The following is a 19,374-nucleotide window of genomic DNA, read 5'->3' on the forward strand; positions in this document are numbered from 1 at the left end:
TTTTAAGAGGAAATGACGAAACAGGAAGTCTGACACACTAAATGATTCCGATAGGTTGACTCTTGTTCGGCGGTTTTTTTGGATTTGTGTGTCTGTTGTTAGCTTGCTAATGCGTTTTAAGAGTTGTATTTGTTAAAGCATATATTTTAAGCATGGATGACTCTACAAAGCGTATATTACAACGTCTAATACGACGAATCCCTTCTCAAATGCTCCAGACAATGCTTAGCAAGTGGGCTCATCTATCAAGGGAGGACCTGCATTCGCTGGACTTCACACAACCAAAATGGGTGTTGACGGAACATCTACTGGCTCTCTGTGAGGTAGATGTAGGTACTTAACTATTTAGTTATCTATCTAACTAGCTTTCTAATGATGTGATGTTCTCTTTAGCTAACTTGTTAGCAGTAGTGGAAAAAGTACCCTATTGTCATACTTGAGTAAAAGTAAAGATACCTTAATAGAAAATGACTCAAATAAAAGTGAAAGTCATCCAGTAAAATACTACTTGAAAAGTAAAAGTCTAAAAGTATTTGGTTTTAAATATACTTAAGTATCAAAAATAAATGTAATTGCTAAAATATACTTAAGTATCAAAAGTAAATATACATAATTTCAAATTCCTTATATTAAGCAAACCAGACGGCACCATTTTCTTGTTTTTGTTATTTATGGATAGCCAGGGGATACTCCAACACTCAGACATCATTTACAAAGGAAGCACTTGTGTTTAGTGAGTCCGTCAGATCAGAGGCAGTAGAGATGACAGGGAGGTTCTCTTGATAAGTGCGTGAATTAGACCATCTTCCTGTCCTGCTAAGCATTCAAAATGTAACTAGTACTTTTGGGTGTCAGCGAAAATGTATGGAGTAAAAAGTACATTATTTTCTTTAGGAATGTAGTGAAGGAAATGTAAAAGTTGTCAAAAATATAAATAGTAAAGTACAGATACCCCAAAAACGACTTAAGTAGTACTTTAAAGTATTTCTACTTAAGTACTTTACACCACTGCTTGTTAGTTTAATCTAACTCTCCTTAACAGTTCATCGTGTGCTAAGTTTAATCATGCCTATCATATTGGGACATTTTTTGTTGTTATACAATCAACCTTTCTGATACATTCTACTTTTATGTTTCCCAGGAGAAGGGCTTGACAGTGAAACACATCACAGAACTTGAAATGATCTGTAAGTGTTATCTGACAGCGTGAATTAACTAATTTACCCCTCAGTAGCTAATGGTCTACTTAGTTGTCAGTAATAGATAATACATTTCACCAATGCTTTCCAGATATCATTGAGAATCCGAACCAGGGAATGTGGCATGGCTTCCAGCTCCTTGATGCAGAGGGTAAATGAAAGTCTCTAATACCTTGCTGTACATTTAGTATCTGGTGCTTTTACTGACACTCACAAAGTTGCCATTTAAAAATGTACCCTAATCAATATTAGAGTTCCAAGGTATTAGAGGTAGCCTAATCAGCACTACTGTTCATTTCATTATATTTTTCTTCACAGAGGATGCACCATCCATTGAGCTGACACAGTTCAAAGAACAATTCAAGGCCAACCTCACAGAGCTCATCAGCCATGTATGTATGTTTTCCAGTTTTTATATGCTTGGTAGAAAAGACAGAAAACTAACTAACATTCCTTAAAATGGACATTGGCTTGTAATGTCCCTCAATTGCTGTGCTTGCGTGTGCCATCTCTTAGTCAATGCCTGTATTTGTCTTTCCTTCAAAGGTGTCTATTAAAATAAAGAAACACACAGATGAGGCCATATGGATACGTATTGCCTGGGGGGACAACTTCACAAAGCCTAACCACCTTAAACCCACATACGTTGTCCACCATCTTCAGACCCCTTATGTCTTTGTGACCGGCTTAACTTCGAAGCATAAGCCTCTTTTAAACCAGGCAAGGATGCTTTCTGAATTGCCCCCGAGGGGATTCATAACGTCATATTGCAATGCTTTGAAATCTGTTTCTATGGTCTGTATCGCCTGTTTAACAGACTGAGTTCTGTCCTACAGGCCTTGGTTCTGGCCACCAGATATGGCTCTATAAAGGATGCTCAACTCAGTGGACGGAACCTCACCGCCATCAGAGATCTACTGATGAGGCAGTACCAACAGGTAGGCCTTGGCGCTGTGAAGGGACACGGGCCATATAAAAGCCTTTATCATGACCATCCCACTGCTTACTGCTAACAAGGAAAGCCTATAGAACTAACTAACGAGATTCTGTGTTCTGCACCTCTTCCTTCATTCGTAGGTGTTCCCCACCAAACATCCAAAACCTCTCCAGGAAAAGAATCCTGTCCCTAGAAGTATGTTTTGTTGTCTGCTTATAAAATACAATTGTAATGTATACATGAACATAATCATGGTGACAACCACAACTAATTAGATATCAATAGAATATTGACTTAGTTTATGTTTCACTGACATTCTATTTTCTCATATTAGACCCCAATATAGAGAAAGAACAGGCTGAGAATACAGAGAACCGACTTCAGATGGCCTGTGAGGCCTTCGGCGATGGGACACTGCCTCAACTGCAAAAAGCTGTCTACAAGGTGCAAGAAGTTGAACTATGGTTGTTTACGAAAAGCTTTCTTCTCATGTGCCTGCTGTGCTGTGCGTGACAATGTATTCTGCTCTCTTAGCTGGAGACCAAGTTCCGAGATAACTCTAACAAGATGTTGACAGGCAGAGAAGAGCCCTTCAGAGGAGTGGTGGAGTTTGCCAGCACCAACCTCCTAGAGTCACTCAGGCACTGTGTGTCCTCAGGTACAGTATCTATATGTCTGGGGCTGGGCTTTGTTTAATATCCCCTTTCATCTCTGTCAATATGGAAGAGCCACATCTTCTAGTTAGAGCTGCAGAAACACCAAATGATGAACAATAGCTCTCTCTCTCTGCAGTCTGTTCCATACCCTCAGGTTGAGAAGTCAAGTCTTCCAGGTGAATGCTCAGCATTAGAACGTTTTATTTGATGTGGTTTTATAATAATAATAATAATATGCCATTTAGCAGACACTTTTATCCAAAGCGACTTACAGTCATGTGCGCATACATGTTTACGTATGGGTGGTCCCGGGGATCGAACCCACAACCCTGGCGTTACAAGCACCATGCTCTACCAATTGAGCTACAGAGGACCACAAAGCCAGTTTTAGTTAGTTAACTGCTCATATGTAGCTCCACTTCTTTATTCAATTATGTCCATGGCCACAAGGGGGCAGAGGAACCATGACATACTTTCACTGTGTCCATCTCATTCTCCAGACAGATGTGCTGAGTTGTTTGATGCTTTTCATCCAAAGACTATTTGATTCGGAGGGTCTGCTATTAAGTGAGTGGATTCGATTAGACTGAACCGGGGTGAACTAGGCTATGGCCAGTCACATGACCGGCTAAAACCGGTGAGGGCGGAACACCCTGCTCAAATCAAATCAAATTTTATTTGCCACATGCACCGAATACAACAGGTGCAGATATTACAGTGAAATGCTTACTTACAGCCCTTAACCAACAGTGCATTTATTTTTTATAAAAAAGTAGAATAAAACAACAAAAAAGTGTTGAGAAAACATAGATCACATAGTCATCCGGAACAGCTGGTGCTCTCATGTATGCTTCAGTGTTGCTTGCCTCGAAGCGAGCATAGAAGTGGTTTAGCTCGTCTGGAAGTCTTGTGTCACTGGGCAGCTCGCGGCTGTGCTTCCCTTTGTAGTCTGTAATAGTTTAATAATCGAACAGTAATATGTGCAACCTGGTCAAATTGTCAACATGGCAGCATGATGGATCATTCAGACATTTTCAAACTAGCGTTCTTTGCAAAGGTAGATAGTGATTTATGTGTTTTTATCAATAGCAAACACTTTTGCATGTGAACATGAAATCCTAACTCATTACTCCACGTGTTACATCACTTTTGTTTCATGCAGGGAACCCGGCTCATGCTGCCCAGTTAAAAAAAATGAATGCAATCACTTTTAACCCTGTGCAAACTCAGCCTACCCCGTGAACAGGGCTGGCAAAAACGAATCCCCTCAGTAATTGCTTGTGCTTGTGTTTGACAGGTATGGCGTCAACCCCAGTCACCCCTCTTCTCTCATCCATCACACAGAAAGGGAGAAACAATTTTTTTATCACAGACAAAGGAGTTTAAATCAAGTTCAACTCTAAGTAGTGTATATTTGTATTGAATGTGTTAACATTGTATGTGGTTTAACATAATTTTTTTAGAACACCTTGTTTACCCCATGCACTCTGTTTCAGATTAAATAAATTGACAGATGTAATCTGTTTTATTTTGTTTTATTTAATGTAATTTGTTTCACTTATTTTGTATGAACAAAAAAACATTTTCTGCAATTATGTTGATGAATTTAGAGTGCAGTTCTGCATTTCGCAGTTTCAAACTCAATTCTTCCCCCATAAGAATAATCGTTATTGTTTCTCAATTCATATACTACAATCTGTACTCTAATAAATGTTATTGGATTAATTTACTTTGTGTTACTTGAGTAGTGTACAGCAAAGGGTCATGGGTGGCTTGTTTACATTTTTGCACATGTAATGTATCATAGAAGTAGCTACAATATTGCCACTTGCCACCCCTCTGATGTTGCCAGGACGCTTGTGTGGGAGTGGCTGTCTGTTGCTACGAAAGGTCTCCAGGAAGTCGACGCGTCGGAAGTGGACGCGTCCTTGTATTTTCCGGACCATTTTTCCTGGCTTGTTTGCAGCAGCGTTTCTGCTGCTTGAGGAGCGTTTGGATTGGTAACTTGTCAACAGAAACATGGCTGCCTCTGCGTCGGGGAAAGCAAACCGAAACGATAACGCTTCCATGGGCAGTCAAAAATGCATCGAAGAGCACCCCGCACAGACGCGGGAGATTATCAAACCGTCTATCATGGAGCTCACCAAAGAAGTGCGGACCAATATCCTCTGCACCGTGGAAGGATGTGGCAAGATTCTACCGAACACGCCAGCCCTGAACATGCATCTGGTGAAGTCCCACAGAGTAAAGGTAGCTAGCTTGTTAGCCTCTTTGCAAGCTAACCTAAGGGGCTACTGATGTATTTCAATACGTAGTCTTTCTATTTTTCAATTCATGATACTAGGATCGCTAACTAGTTGCGCTAGCTATTTAGCGGCATGCTTATTGGAAAAACGACAAGTCATCGTGCACTGTTTGAGGCCAGTACATTGAAGTTGTCTACCTATAACTATATTGCGGATAACGTTACTTTGTAACTATTGTGTTACAATGCTTTAAGCAATGTTTCAATCATCCTAGGCTAGGATCATAGCTGTATGAGACTGATTATCCTGGCTGTTAAATTAACTAGCTTTCTTGTACTGCCTTTACATGTCTGACATACAAATATATTCTCTGTTCAAACCCACACGGTTAGATGTGCACAATAATACGATTATTGTGGATAGTCAGATTAATATAATAGTTCGTTTAAAACGTTTACATGCTTTGTAAGAACAACGTCGATTTCACTAATAATCCTGTTTACATGGACATCTGAAATTACTGTACCCCCGCACATTGACTCGGTACCGGTACAACCTGTATGTCTCATTATTGTTATTTTATTGTAACTTTTATTTTTTATTTTTTTAACTTTCGTTTATTTAGTAAATATTTTCTTAACTCTATTTCCTTAACTGCATTGTTGGTTAAGGGCTTGTAAGTAAGCATTTCACGGTAAAGTGTACATCTGTTGTATTAGGTGCATGTGACAAATAACATTATTTGATTTTGATGGGACTTTTGATAAATGCAGAAAATCGACAATCAAAATAAACGTTTACCACATTGACCATGTTATTTTAACGAATACTATTTGATTCTGAGTTAGGACATATAACGTTTGTATGTGAAAAGATGCATACTTTAAGATCTTCCTAACTCGCTTCACCAACGCATGAGGTAGGTTTGCGCTAGGGGTGCTGGCACATGCGCAGATCAAATACACCGCTGGAACGCGGATTAAACCGTTTTCATGCCTTAATTCGAAGATTGCTTAGAAAACCAGGTGTTTTAATCAGCGTATGTTTACTTCGATTAAGACCTTACGCCGATTAAGATAAACAGAGTAAGGTGTTTACATGATTAATGACTTACTCGGCCTTCTGCCATAATCAGTTTAATATCGAATTATTAGTGTGCATGTAAACATACTTGTCTCCATGCCCGCATAGCCTAATTTTGTGTCGTATTATTGACAGAAGTGTCTGGAAATTCGAGCAATTAAAATAACTTTTAGTGAATTAATGTTTAAATGGCTGAAGAAGATGGCCTAAGCCTAGATGTGCAATGAAATCAGTCTCATCATACAACTAACCGCTAATGTCACACTGTCTTTAGCCTAAATATGAATATTGACTATAGTAAGGGAAAGTCTTGTAGACAAAGGTCCTCCTCTTGAACAGAAATGTATGCAATGTCCTCGCCAAGTCTTGCTGCCCCCGTGGGAGTCCTAGTGATTCCAGTTTCCCCCAAATGAATGCTGTTCTCTGCTGGGATCTAGCTGTCTTTTGTCTTGCTACAGACTGAGCTCTTTGTAAGAAAAGAAAAGGTGAATGTTTGAATTTGAATTAGGTCTGAAAAGCACTTCATGCTCCTCATTTCCCCACATAAGTACTAACTGTTCTCAATACTGAACCAATTCAAATGGGCCTAATGCAGGAGAATGAGAGATGGAGGAGAAAATGCATGGTGCAGCAGTTCATGAAGGAAACACAATGTCAATCTGAACAAAATGGTGTGGAGTGAGCATAGTCTTAGATGTCCATGACTGTGTGGAAGGACTGACAGTAGAGGTAACGCTACCCTTGCTTTCGAGAACCCAAGGCATTCTGCCTTATCACCAAGGTTCTCAGCTATAAGCACCGCTTACCGGTGGGACCATGTGACTACAATCCCGACGCTCTGTTTTAACGTTTAGAAACGTCAATAATCATCACTTGTTTTCAAAACATATGGAACTTATCTTTCATATGAATGAGAAATAATCTTTCAATAAAATACATTTACTATAGCAGGTTTGCACAGATCCATACGTCTGTGTGCCTCCAGTGACGAACTACACTTCCTCTACACTTCCTCCCCAGTTACGCTTACACACAGGTGTTCGAGCACGCTAGATAGCTAGTTAGCACAGGTGGTCGCCTGTCTTCCGTAAACAGGCACTGTAACATGGAGATATGGCCGTGTGGGAACACTAACCATTTAAAGGTGTGTAGTAATTTAACCGTTTTTGTTTTTTGAAAATGATTTCTCACTGATATGAAAGATATGTTACTTATGTTTCCAAAACCGTATCGGAAGCGATGCGTGTTAACATTCAGAATGAGTGTCTGGGCTCTTAACAAAACTCCCCCGGCCAGAAGATACCTTCATAAATAGACACTAAATGTACCGGAGTCAAATAGACACTACCCTACCGGAGTCATCAGGGCAGGACAGCACAGGCTGCTTTCTGTCCCTCCGCTGTTACTCACACACTGGTCAGGCATGTTCTTTTTTATTCCTCAACGCAGAAAGAGATATGATTTGGGTTATAACACTGTTGTCGCTGGACACTCACTGTGCCTTAGCTCTGCTGAACTGCCATATCACATTTGCTGGCCAACTGCTGTAACACAACAATCAATTTAATTTCACACACTTCTGAACATTACAACGCACACTCAAATATTAGCCTATGCACTGTACTAGGCAGGCTGTAGTGTAGACTAGTCACACTTCCTGTGTAATGGCTGTGTGGAGGGTGTTAGTGAGTCACTCAACATGTTAAACTCGCAAGTTAAATACTTTTGATGACCTGACTCCTTGATGTAGCACACTGACATATTTTCAGTTTGCATTTCCTAGCTGCGGTGCTGCCCAGCAGACCCTACCCAAGCTGTCTTGTAGCAGACAGAAACAAAGCTATCTCTGCCCTGCCTGCCTGTATCACCGTCTGTCAATGCACTGTGCCTGGTCTGTCTGCAGGGAAGGGACATAATAGTGTCATGGAGAGCAGCTCAGGGACTGTGCTCTGGCCTAGAACAGACAGTCTGAATGCTGCTGCAAGACGCCAGTTAGTCCATCTGCTGCTGCAAGACGCCTATGCAGAACTGTATGCCTCTGACATCGCCTGTACAATAGTATAAGAAACTGTGTCTATGTTCACTGTGAAGACAGATCATTTTAGCACTATGCATGATGTTTATGTATATTAGCCTAACTTACATCAAAATGTCTCTTTTTATAAGTACTGTACCAATGACACAGTAGATGTAGCCTACTAGGTGACCTTGGGCAGGGAAATACTGCAATGCTAATAATGATGGTTAGAAATACACAGGGGTCGATGCTGAGGTCTATCGGTGGCCTGTGAGGCCTACCAAGCTCTATGTCAGTGCTGTACTCTTACATAAGCATCATGCTGTTGTTCATTGAATTAATGCAATGTGCTGCTGACAGCTGCTTCGGCACGGCTATCTGGAGACTGCCAGGAGTGTGGAGTGACGAAGCACACACTGTGGAAAGCACAAGCTCAATGTGCTGTTAAGCTAATTACTTTAATCTGAACCTCTTTAAAGTCATATACACTACCAATCAAAAGTTTGGACACACCTACTCATTCAAGGGTTTTTCTTTATTTTTACAATTTTTTACATTGTAGAATAATAGTGAAGACATCAAAACTATGAAATAACACATGGAATCATGTAGTAACCAAAAAAGTGTTAAACAAATCAAAATAGAGTTCAAGTCACAGACACATCTCAACATCAACTGTTCAGAAGGGACTGTGTGAATCAGGCCTTCATGGTTGAATTGCTGCAAAGAAACCACTACTAAAGGACACTAATAAGAGACCTGCTTGGGCCAAGAAACACGAACAATGGACGTTAGACCGGTGGAAATGTGTCCTTTGGTCTTGAGTCCAAATTGGTGATTTTTGGTTCCAACCGCCGTGTCTTTGTGAGACGTGGTGTGGGTGAACGGATGATCTCCGCATGTATAGTTCCCACTGTAAAGCGTGGAGGTGTTATGGTGTGGGGGTGCTTTGCTGGTGACACTGTATGTGATTTATTTAGAATTCAAGGCACACTTAACCACCATGGCTACCACAGAATGATTCCGTATGTGTTATTTCATAGTTTTGATGTCTTCACTATTATTCTACAATGTAGAAAATAGTAAAAATAAAGAAAAACCCTTGAATGAGTAGGTGTGTCCAAACTTTTGACTGATACTGTAGATGTGGACCTACCATCTGGAACACCTTTGTCTGTGTATTTGCCATTCGCATGTTTTTCTACAAAGGATAATTGGCGTGTCCATCCGCTGGAAGTTTTCATTGTAATGGTACTCTGAGAGAGAGAGAGAGCCTAGGCTAAAATCATCACTAACTAAAGTATAACTAATGCCTAGCCTTTAGCTCTCAACGGTCTTGAGTTGTGCTGATGGCCTACCTTCCTACATGCGGTTGGTTAGCCTACATTATATTTTAGTGCTGATAGATTACACTAAATCCTAAGCCTATAGTATCACAATCTAATCATTCATCCTCTCTCTCCATAGGACGGTCTTGTCAACCCCACCATCAGGAAGGACATGAAGGGCTCCCAGAAGCTGCTCTACTGTTGTCCCATAGAGGGCTGTCCACGAGGCCCCAACAGACCCTTCTCTCAGTTCTCCCTGGTTAAACAGGTACCACATCACTACAGTCAGTTTAAGATCTGTATAATGCCAGAGAGAGCCTGACTGAAACCACCTGAGTCAGACTCATGAGGATTGTCTAATGAATTGAAAGACTGAGTCAGACATTTCCTCCTGGGTTTTCCTGCTTTGGAGCTCCCCTGAGATCCTGATGGTGGATGGGAATTGTAAATGATTGGAAAGTGTGTCTTATAATTATATCTCAATAGAGAGGCTTTTGAAGTGTAACTAGGAAATTGGAATAAGGGAATTGTACATTCCTTTACAGCTTTCTTCCAGTTCATGTAACGAGTAACTTCCTCTCATAGCCCTATGCATATTCTGTTCTTTCCAGCACTTTATGAAGATGCATGCAGAGAAGAAGCACAGGTGTTCCAAGTGCAACAACGGCTACAGCACAGAGTGGGACCTGAGGCGCCACATAGAGGACTGTGGGAGGACCTACCGCTGCACATGTGGCTGCCCTTACGCCAGCAGAGCGGCGCTACTGTCACATATCTACAGGACCGGCCACGAGGTCCCTACAGAACACAGGTATACACTCAGTGTACGAAACATAAGGAACACGTGCTCTTTCCATGACATAGACTGAGCAGGTGAATCCAAGTGAAAGCTATGATCCCTTATTGATGTCACCTGTTAAATCCACTTCAATCAGTGTAGATGAAGGGGAGGAGACAGGTTAAAGAAGGATTTGTAAGCCTTGAGACAGTTGAGACATGGATTGTGTATGTGTGCCATTCAGAGGGTGATGGGCAACACAAAATATTTAAGTGCTTTTGAACGGGGTATGGTGGTAGGTGCCAGACACACTGGTTTGTGTCAAGAACTGCAACGTTGCTGGGTTTTTCATGCTCAACAGTTTCCCATGTGTATCAAGAATGGTCCACTACCCAAAGGACATCCAGCCAACTTGACACAACTGTGCGAAGCATTGGAATCAACATGGGCCAACATCCCTGTGGAATGCTTTTGACACCTTGCCCCGACGAATTGAGGCTGTGCAACTCAATATTGGGAAGGTGTTCTAGACACTGAAACAGAGGATTTTTACAAGCCAGATGGACAGATTGAGACATGCATTGTGCAAGGAGCCAACGTTCACTTGGTAGGCTATCCTTCCTCCTTGCATATTGCAGTCACTTCCATGTGGTGTCAATGAACCGTCAGTGGGTGCTCCTAAAAGCAATAGTCTACACATGGCATTCAAATGGGTTTCTATTAGGTAAGTCTCACATTTGGGTGGACATGCTGGTGGAGGGGATTTAAAGATATTGTGGACACATGGTGGCAGAGGGGCTCAAAGTCTTCAAGTGTCATGCAGTTTATCCAGTCAACCATCATGTAATTATTCAATAACGGATCATGTTGGGACTAACACCTGCATGCACAACGTGGCTTGAGAACAGACCTTGAATATGAAAACACAGCGATTAAGTGAGAATGCTGGCACTGCACTTTGCTTTTATTAGTATTTGTCAAAGCTTTATAACTACCTACTGCTGTTTGGTCTGCTTGACATATTCTCTCCTCTGCCCTGTGTTTGCAGGTATCCACCAGTGAAAAAGCGGAAGATGGAGAGACAGATAAGTGGAGCAGAAAAAGTCAAGCCCAGTGAATTAATGTGTCAGATCATAAAAACTGACAGAGAACTTTCAGAGGGCTCCCTCCCTTCAGACAGGGTCTGCCACAACAACCCCCCAAAACACCTCCAGAAACTCCTCCTACCCAAGCCCAAAGTGGCACTGGTGAATTTCCCTGTGATGCAGCTGGCCCATCTCCCCGTCCTCCTCCCCTCCACAGAGAGCGGGGTTCTGAGGTCTGTGGTGCTGGCCGTGGACAGCCAGGGCTCCTTCAGCACCCTCCACTTCATGCCCCAGTCCATGGTGCCCCACCTGGACCCTAAGACCCTGGGCTTCAGGGGCAGCATGCCTGCCTCCCGCTCCAGTCTGGGGCCTGTCAGCATGGGGGTGCAGGTGAGTCTGGAGTCAGTGGGCTCTGGCAATGACCCAGGAGGAGTCAGGGGGAGACGTACCTCCACCAACATCCAGACAGACATCTCATACTTGTCCAGGATGCCTTTGGGGGACGGGGTGGGGATGGAGGTGTGCCCCATTGGTGAGTCATCGGTCTCATCGTGTTCTCAGACAGATATTAGTGTGAGTGCTCAGGTCCTGCTGCCGGTCAGTGTAGAGACCCAGACATTTCCCTCTAAGGCCAAAGCCACCACCACCATCGGGGCGCAGACCGACACCCACACCCTCAGCCAGCTGTCCTGCCCCTATTCCTCCCCATCCCAGTCCCCCTACATCACCAAGCAGACCCAGACCAGCCTCCCCCTGGCTGGGTCAGAAGAGAGGGCTCAGATGGACCAGGCCATCATGTGCTCAGACCTCTTCGACAGCTACTCCCTCAGCGTCTCCACACAGACGGCACTGACAGACGGACACTTCAGAACCCACGGTGTAGACGACCCCCTCTCCGGCGCCAGTAATGGTCTCTATGACGACGACAAGTCAGCAGGAGGCATGTGTTTTGGCATGCAGACAGACGATCTCCAGTCGGGCAGCATGGCGGACAACCAAACCCAGACCACCTTGGCTCTGTTCAATGACCTGGAGAACATCTTGTCGGGTCACTCTCTGTCTGGTCACCAGACGCAGACGGATTCTTCAACAGGCTGTGGATCAGGTCTGGGCTCTGTTCAGGAACAGCACACGGGCATCGACTTTGACATTGAGGAATTCCTGAACGCGGCCCACATCCAGACTCAGACGGAGGAGAGCGGGCTGGGGGCCGACACACCCCTGGAGGTCCTGGACATCCAGACCCAGACAGACTTCCTCCTTCTGGAGGGCCTGGGAAACAGTGAGGGGCCGGGCCGGAGCCAGGCCAGCGACCTGGAACTGGAGATGTTTGACACCCAGACCCAGACAGACCTCAACTTCCTGCTGAAAGCCGGAGGCCACATGCCCCTGGGCAACATTCTGCGCCAGTCCAGCTTCTCCATGAGCACAGAGTCCTCTGACACTGAGACACAGACCGACCTCCGCCAACCGCTGACACCAAACTCCAACATCCTTCCCTCTGTCTCCCAGGGCGATCAGGCCAGGCTCTTGAGCAGCACAGAGACGCAGACGGTGACCGACGCATCTTCTGAGGGCCTCGGAAACCTCTTCCTGACCAGCAACGAGACCCAGACAGTCATGGATGACTTCCTGTCAGCTGACATGGCTTGGAACATGGAGTCCCACTTCAGCTCGGTGGAGACGCAGACGTGTGAGGAGCTATTTGCTCTCTTTCAGCACTCCGAGAAGGCCAACAGCTGAATACTCCCCCACCACCTTCTCAGCCCACACAATGGGTTTCTGGTTTCCATCCAGGAGGGCCTGTCCTGGGCTCATCATCCTCTACAGTCTATGTCCCTCTACTAATGGAGGTTTAGGTGTAGAAGTGAGCCGCCTTAGAAGTCTTACAACATTCTACGGGGCATGTCTAGGATAGCATGTCCAGACATCTCCCCCCTGCTAGTTCAAAAGCACTTTATTATCAGTTCATGGATATGATTTCCCATCCTTGTTTACATGTTTATTTGCACATGTCTTACTACTTAAATATATATTTGGTCTGAAAAGCCAATTTAGTCCGTTTACAACGTTTTAAAAGTTTGAGCACTAATGTTTGCTGTAAGAGAGTATGTAATGCCTGTTGAGCCTTTCCTTAATCATATTGCTATTGAATGGCTTCCGGCAGATTTGATGTGGCATAAACGTACTAGTGAAATTCTAAGTTAGTTGCCGCACTCCCATTGTTGACATGTGATTGTGAAGTGCAGTCTTGTAGAATTGCCCTATTGTTACAGGGCCACCCACCTATAAGCTGGGTCACCGCGTTAGCAGACTAGCCTGTCATTGTCTTTGACTTATTCATTAGCTGGCTGTAAGTGTATAGCAGCACAGTGTGCTGAAGTAATACAACACTGTAGAGAAACACTATGAGGATCTAGCTACTCTCTAGTCACTGTGATTACATTGTGGTTGTGTATGTCCACCACCGCCATATACAGTGCCTTCAAAAAGTATTCACACCCCTTGACTTTTTGCACATTTTGTTGTTACAAAGTGGGATTCAATTTGATTTAATTATCATTTTTGTTGTCAGCGATCTACAAAAAATACTCTGTCAAAGTGGAACAAAAAAAATTGTATTCATGGAAAATATAACAAATATATCTTCATTAAATAAGTGTTCAACCCCTTGAGTCAATACATGTTAGAATCACCTTCGATTACAACTGTGAGTCTTTCTGGATTGTGCAACATTTGTCCATTATTCTTTTCAGAATTCTTCAAGCTCTGTCAAATTGGTTGTTGATCATTGCTAGACAACCTTTTTCAGGTCTTTCCATAGATTTTCAAGTAGATTTAAGTCAAAACTGTAACTAGTCCATGCAGGAACATTCACTGTCTTCTTGGTAAGCAACTCCAGTGTAGATTTGGCCTTGTGCTTTAGGTTATTGTCCTGCTGACAGGTGAATTCATCTCCCAGTGTCTGGTGGAAAGCAGACTGAACCAGGTTTTCCTCTAGGATTATGGCTGTGCTTAGCTCCATTCCGTTTCTTTTTTTATTCTGAAAAACTCCCCAGTCCTTAATGATTACAAGCATACCCATAACATGATGCAGCCACCACTATGCTTGAATGTTTTGGAATATTTTTATTCTGTTCAGGCTTCCTTCTTTTCACTCTGTCAATTAGGTTAATATTGTGGAGTAACTACAATGTTGTTGATCCATCCTCAGTTTTCTCCTATCACAGCCATTAAACTCTAACTGTTTTAAAGTCACCATTGGCCTCATGGTGAAATACCTGTGCGGTTAGGAAGGACGCCTGTATCTTTGGAGTGACTGGGTGTATTGATACACCATCCAAAGTGTAATTAACTTCACCATGCTCAAAGAGAGATTCAATATCTGCTTTTTTTTTTTTTTTACCCATCTACCAATAGGTGCACTTTTTTGCGAGGCATTGGAAAACCTCCCTGGTCTTTGTGGTTGAATCTGTGTTTGAAATTCACTGCTCAACTGAGGGACCTTACAGATAATTTTGTGTGTGGGGGTACAGAGAATGATGTAAATGTAGTCATAAAAAAAAAAAAATCATGTTAAACACTATTGCACACAGAGTGAGTCCATGCAACTTATTATTTGACTTGTTAAGCACATTTTTACTCCTGAACTTATTTAGGCTTGCCATAACAAAGGCGTTGAATACTTACTGACTTAAAACATTTCAGCTTTTCATTTTATATGAATTTGTAAAAATGTCCTAAAACATAATTCCACTTTGACATTATGGGGTATTGTGTATAGACCAGTGACAAACAAAATTGAATCAATTTAAAATTCAGGTTGTAACACAACATTTGTTTGGGGAAAAGGGCAATGGGTGTGAATACTTTCTGAAGGCACTGTATAACAACCCCACTAAACGTTAGGGAACATTAACTGACGAAATATTACAATTTCTATCAAACTTTTCTTGAACTATCTACTCTAAAGCCTACTGTATTGGTCATAGCTAGCTTTTGGTATCATTACAATATTTTACCTCATTTGCACATGCACCCCATTCAGATTTCAAGAAACAGGCATTTGTTGTGACATTTTCACGGAATGTGAACTTTACAAGAGCTCTCCAAGTTGTGAGTATTTCCCCATGTTCGATTTTGTTACGTTGGTGCCTTAAAGTATTTTTCATTATGTATTTTTTTGTTTTCATTGGCCAGTGATGCACTAAGCAGCTTTAAAAGGTAGGAAGAAGTTCAGGATCAAAATGTATTTAACATTTAAATTATATTTATTTGTGGAGGGTGTATTGGAAGAATACTTCAAATACTTGAGTATCTTTAATTTGCATGTTGAGTACATTTTCTGTACCACTACTTTCAAAAACATTTGGTTGCATGATGTTAGAATGCCTTCTATGAGTTGTATTTGGAAAAAGCTGTTTTGTGTTACGCATCTAGGTTCTAAGAATGCTATGCAGTATTTTGTCCAAGGCAGCATTCGCCCTACTGTGGTACACTATCAATATGTATAGAATTGTACCCAGAAACTGCAGATTGTAGCCTACATGACACTGTGCCCATACTACACAACATGGCTTAGTTTTTGCACCTTAAAGTAATCGAAACAGGACCGTTTCATTCCAGTTTATAACAGACTTTCATACTCGACCACTACATTTCATAACAATGTATTGTACTGTACTATGCTGTACTGAATACACTACTATTTAATTTATCGTTCTTGAACTTGATTATAATAGCGCTGAGGGAAAAACTGCCTTGCTTAAAAAACTACATGGCAGGGTTGGAGTCAATTCCATTTTAATTCTAGGCAATTGAGAAAGTAAACCAAATTACAATTACAATCTTTCCTCATTGAAGATAATTGGAATTTCAGTGTACTTCCTGAATTGAAATGGAATTGACCCCAACCCATGGTACATGGGGGTGTCAACTTCAGCGCTTCGGTTTTTCTCAGTAGGGAGTGCATGCAGTCTTTGGTGCCAAGATAATCGATTTCAGTTGCATTTCTGTTTGTAGCCTTATCTGTTGTATTTCAGTTGCCTGAATGTATAGAGGGTTGATAAAGGTTGCCTCTCGCTGTTTGTTTTGTTGTTGATGATATGCAGCAGACGCTCATAATAAACTCTTCAAAAAGGGTTGAGGTAGTAGCTGGTTGTTTGTACTAGCTTAGTGTTAGTTCACTTCAAATCAAAGGACAGGAATGCAGTGCTGTATAAAGCCAAGTCAAATATTTTATTAATGATTAAAGCACAGGCTACTTTTGACTTACAACACCATCCTCTACATTGCACACTCAACGTGCAATTTTTTGGTAAACGTCAGTCAGTTTTCACCTGGGTTGTATGGCAGTACAAGTTAGTTTACTATGTACGTGTATTATGCTCAGTCCGTTTGAATACAATATTGTAATTTGGACTATGATACTAATTCCTCCCCCAACACACCTATGCTGTCACAGACCCTCAGAATCACAGTGTGGGTCACATCTAGCATGTAATTCAATAGGCTACCAATGACATCTTCGCATGGGTTGGTACACTACAATCACTGACTGCTCATTCCATTAGAGTGCAATAGCACTAGCATGCTTTGGCAATGGCTCAGAGCATGTTTTGTCATACTGAGGAGCACCGAGGGGTTGTGACAAGAATAATGTCTGCAGTGTAACATTCAGGAATCCAAGAAACCGACCTAGAGCTCAGCATTGTAGAGGAGGAGCACAATTGCTGGGAAACTAAAAGCTCAAGCGTGAGCACCACAATAAAAGCACATGCAAAATGTAGAACTAAACGCTGCCATCACGCATACATATTCATTCATAGTCCCCTGTAGCTCAGTTGGTAGAGCATGGCGCTTGCAACGCCAGGGTTGTGGGTTCGTTTCCCACGGGGGGCCAGTATGAAAATGTATGCACTCACTAACTGTAAGTCGCTCTGGATAAGAGCGTCTGCTAAATGACAAAAAATGTCAAATGTAAATTCATCACTCCATTTAAAATTATTAACTTCATATGTCCAGGTGCGTGGAGTGTTTGTAATTAAGGCATGCTCATGTAACAGTTAATGGATTTCACTCTGAATAATCAGTGGTAAGAAATTAGCATAACATGTCTGCACAATGTATTCTAGTAATCTGGACTACTTTGCATTGCTGATGTTAGATTGCATATTATCACAGTGATGATGGACCAAATCCTACCTTTTGATACGCATGTAACACATGAATAAACTGGTTATACAATGAGACTGAGTTGGTATAGCCTATAAATCACATAGAACTAACAGCAATCTGTAAACTCATATGTCAATTCCATGTAGTGTAAAACAACCAAGTTGAATTCATCACAGCTTTTTTTAATACAGTCATCAGTGTCATGTAAAAGATATGAAGATATCTCACAGAAAGCTTCCTTTTAATCACAAACCCACAAAGACTGAGCATTTGGGATGGGAAAGAGTATGGAGTGCAAAGTAACAGTCTCTGTTCAGAGTAGTCTCTGTGCAGAGGCTGGGATGGGCACCCTGGTTCCAAACAGAATGGGCAGCTGGGGCTCTGCCCGTTTCAGGCTCTTGGTCTTCCGTCCAAAGTAGAGTCTATGAGCACTGCTGGTCCGGGGATCCTGTCTGAGGTGTCTGCCCAGGGGGTAGGTGGCGCGGGCTAGAGGCTCTGCCAGTGTGCTGAGGGGCATGTCACATCTCTTGGGGACGGGGATGCTGAAAGCAGACAACAGGTGGTGGCTCTGCTTAGACGGCCAGTACTTAGAGGTGAGGGATCCCTGGTAGGTGTCCTTGGGCAGCCTGTCTTTGTCTGGGACAGCGTCTGCTGCTCTCGTTTCCTCTACTCTCTCCACACTTCCGCTCTCCCCGGCAGGTGTGACACCATCTGACCCAGCCTCTGCCGTCTCCCCGTCTGAGGCGCTGCGTCCCGGGCCGGCCTCCCCCCTCCGGAGCTGGCTGGTGACCCTAGGGTGTCCGGGCTGGGAGGCCTTCACGGGCGGTAGGACGGCAAAGCTGTTGATGATCAGCGTCATGGGACACTCTGAAGCTGAGTGGTGGTGGCCCTGGGAGGGGACCGATCCCAGCAGTGAGTCACTGATCTCACACACCTCAGCCTTGTCCTCCACCATCTTGTCTCGGAGTGTCAGTTGCTGTGTGGCTTTCTGAAGGTCCCTGAAGGACTCTGGTGGGGACTCCTCTGAAGAGACGCTAGAGGTATGACTGTAGGGTCTGTTCAGGAAGTCTCCCAGGGTTGTGGGGGGGGGTTTCTCCCATTGGTCCAGGGAGGAATCACAGAAGGACTCAGGGGAGTGGGTTAAGCTGGACTCTGAGTAAGGGGGGTCCGAGAGCTTCACGAGGTCCACACACAGGTGGCGGTGGTGGCCTGTGTCTCCAGACTTGACCCTCTTTCCTCTCCTCTGGGTCTGAACCAGGCAGCCAAGTGGAGTAGTTCTGCCCCAGCCCTGGATCTGTCTCAACAACAAACACAACAGCATTAAGGGAAACGTAATTATATTTTAATCAGTGTATCGCAATTTAGAGAAAATTAGGTTTCACCTTTTAAGATGATTTCTGAGATTAAATGTAGTTATAAACAGTGAATAAACATACTGACACTGTTTCACTTTTTCTTAACTCACATGAAATGGAAGTGTGTATCTGGTGCCTATGCAATAACTTGACACTGGCTGAATATCACTCACAATCTAGCCAAAAATAAAACCGCAGTGTATTACTCACAGCTTCCTCCCATCCGGAGAGACAGAGAAACTCAAATGGCTCCTGCTCTTTGGATGAGGTATCCTCGCTGATATCCAAAAGGGCATCGACATGGCCTCTGTTGGGTAGTTGGCAGCTCTGGTCCCATCCTGTGTACTCGACTGCCACACTTCTGTCTTCAGCCACTTCTACAGGCGCCTGGTCCCATTCCTTGAATATGTCCATTCTAAGACGAGCCTTTCAGGGTGAAATCTGTTGAGAGTGAAAAAAGCATCTCTAATTAGACACTCATTATTACTGTCCATTTTTAGGCTCGCTGATAAG

At 43.0% G+C, this 19,374-nt stretch overlaps 2 protein-coding genes across 3 annotated transcripts; both read left to right on the forward strand.

The window, feature by feature from the left end:
• The first annotated feature begins 34 nt into the window (after positions 1–34).
• Positions 35–4,520, forward strand: LOC311111176 (centromere protein N-like). Of its 2 annotated transcripts, none has more exons than XM_084153867.1 (10): positions 35–323; positions 1,142–1,187; positions 1,291–1,350; positions 1,518–1,591; positions 1,746–1,919; positions 2,036–2,137; positions 2,277–2,331; positions 2,471–2,580; positions 2,671–2,794; positions 4,090–4,519. In XM_084153867.1, the coding sequence occupies exons 1-10, from the start codon at positions 153–155 to the stop codon at positions 4,176–4,178; spliced, it is 1,005 nt and encodes a 334-aa protein (XP_084009993.1). In that variant the 5' UTR covers positions 35–152; the 3' UTR covers positions 4,179–4,519. The 2 variants fall into 2 exon arrangements, with proteins under 2 accessions (XP_084009993.1, XP_084009992.1); XM_084153866.1 differs by having other exon boundaries at positions 62–329; positions 4,090–4,520.
• A 252-nt stretch (positions 4,521–4,772) lies between these two features.
• Positions 4,773–15,060, forward strand: LOC311111253 (ATM interactor-like). Its single transcript, XM_084153967.1, has 4 exons — positions 4,773–5,042; positions 9,606–9,734; positions 10,078–10,277; positions 11,293–15,060. The coding sequence occupies exons 1-4, from the start codon at positions 4,812–4,814 to the stop codon at positions 13,070–13,072; spliced, it is 2,340 nt and encodes a 779-aa protein (XP_084010093.1). The 5' UTR covers positions 4,773–4,811; the 3' UTR covers positions 13,073–15,060.
• The last annotated feature ends 4,314 nt before the right edge of the window (positions 15,061–19,374 follow it).

This window comes from Coregonus lavaretus (assembly GCF_964263955.1).
Source record: "Coregonus lavaretus genome assembly, chromosome: 37".
Taxonomy (NCBI): domain Eukaryota; kingdom Metazoa; phylum Chordata; class Actinopteri; order Salmoniformes; family Salmonidae; genus Coregonus; species Coregonus lavaretus.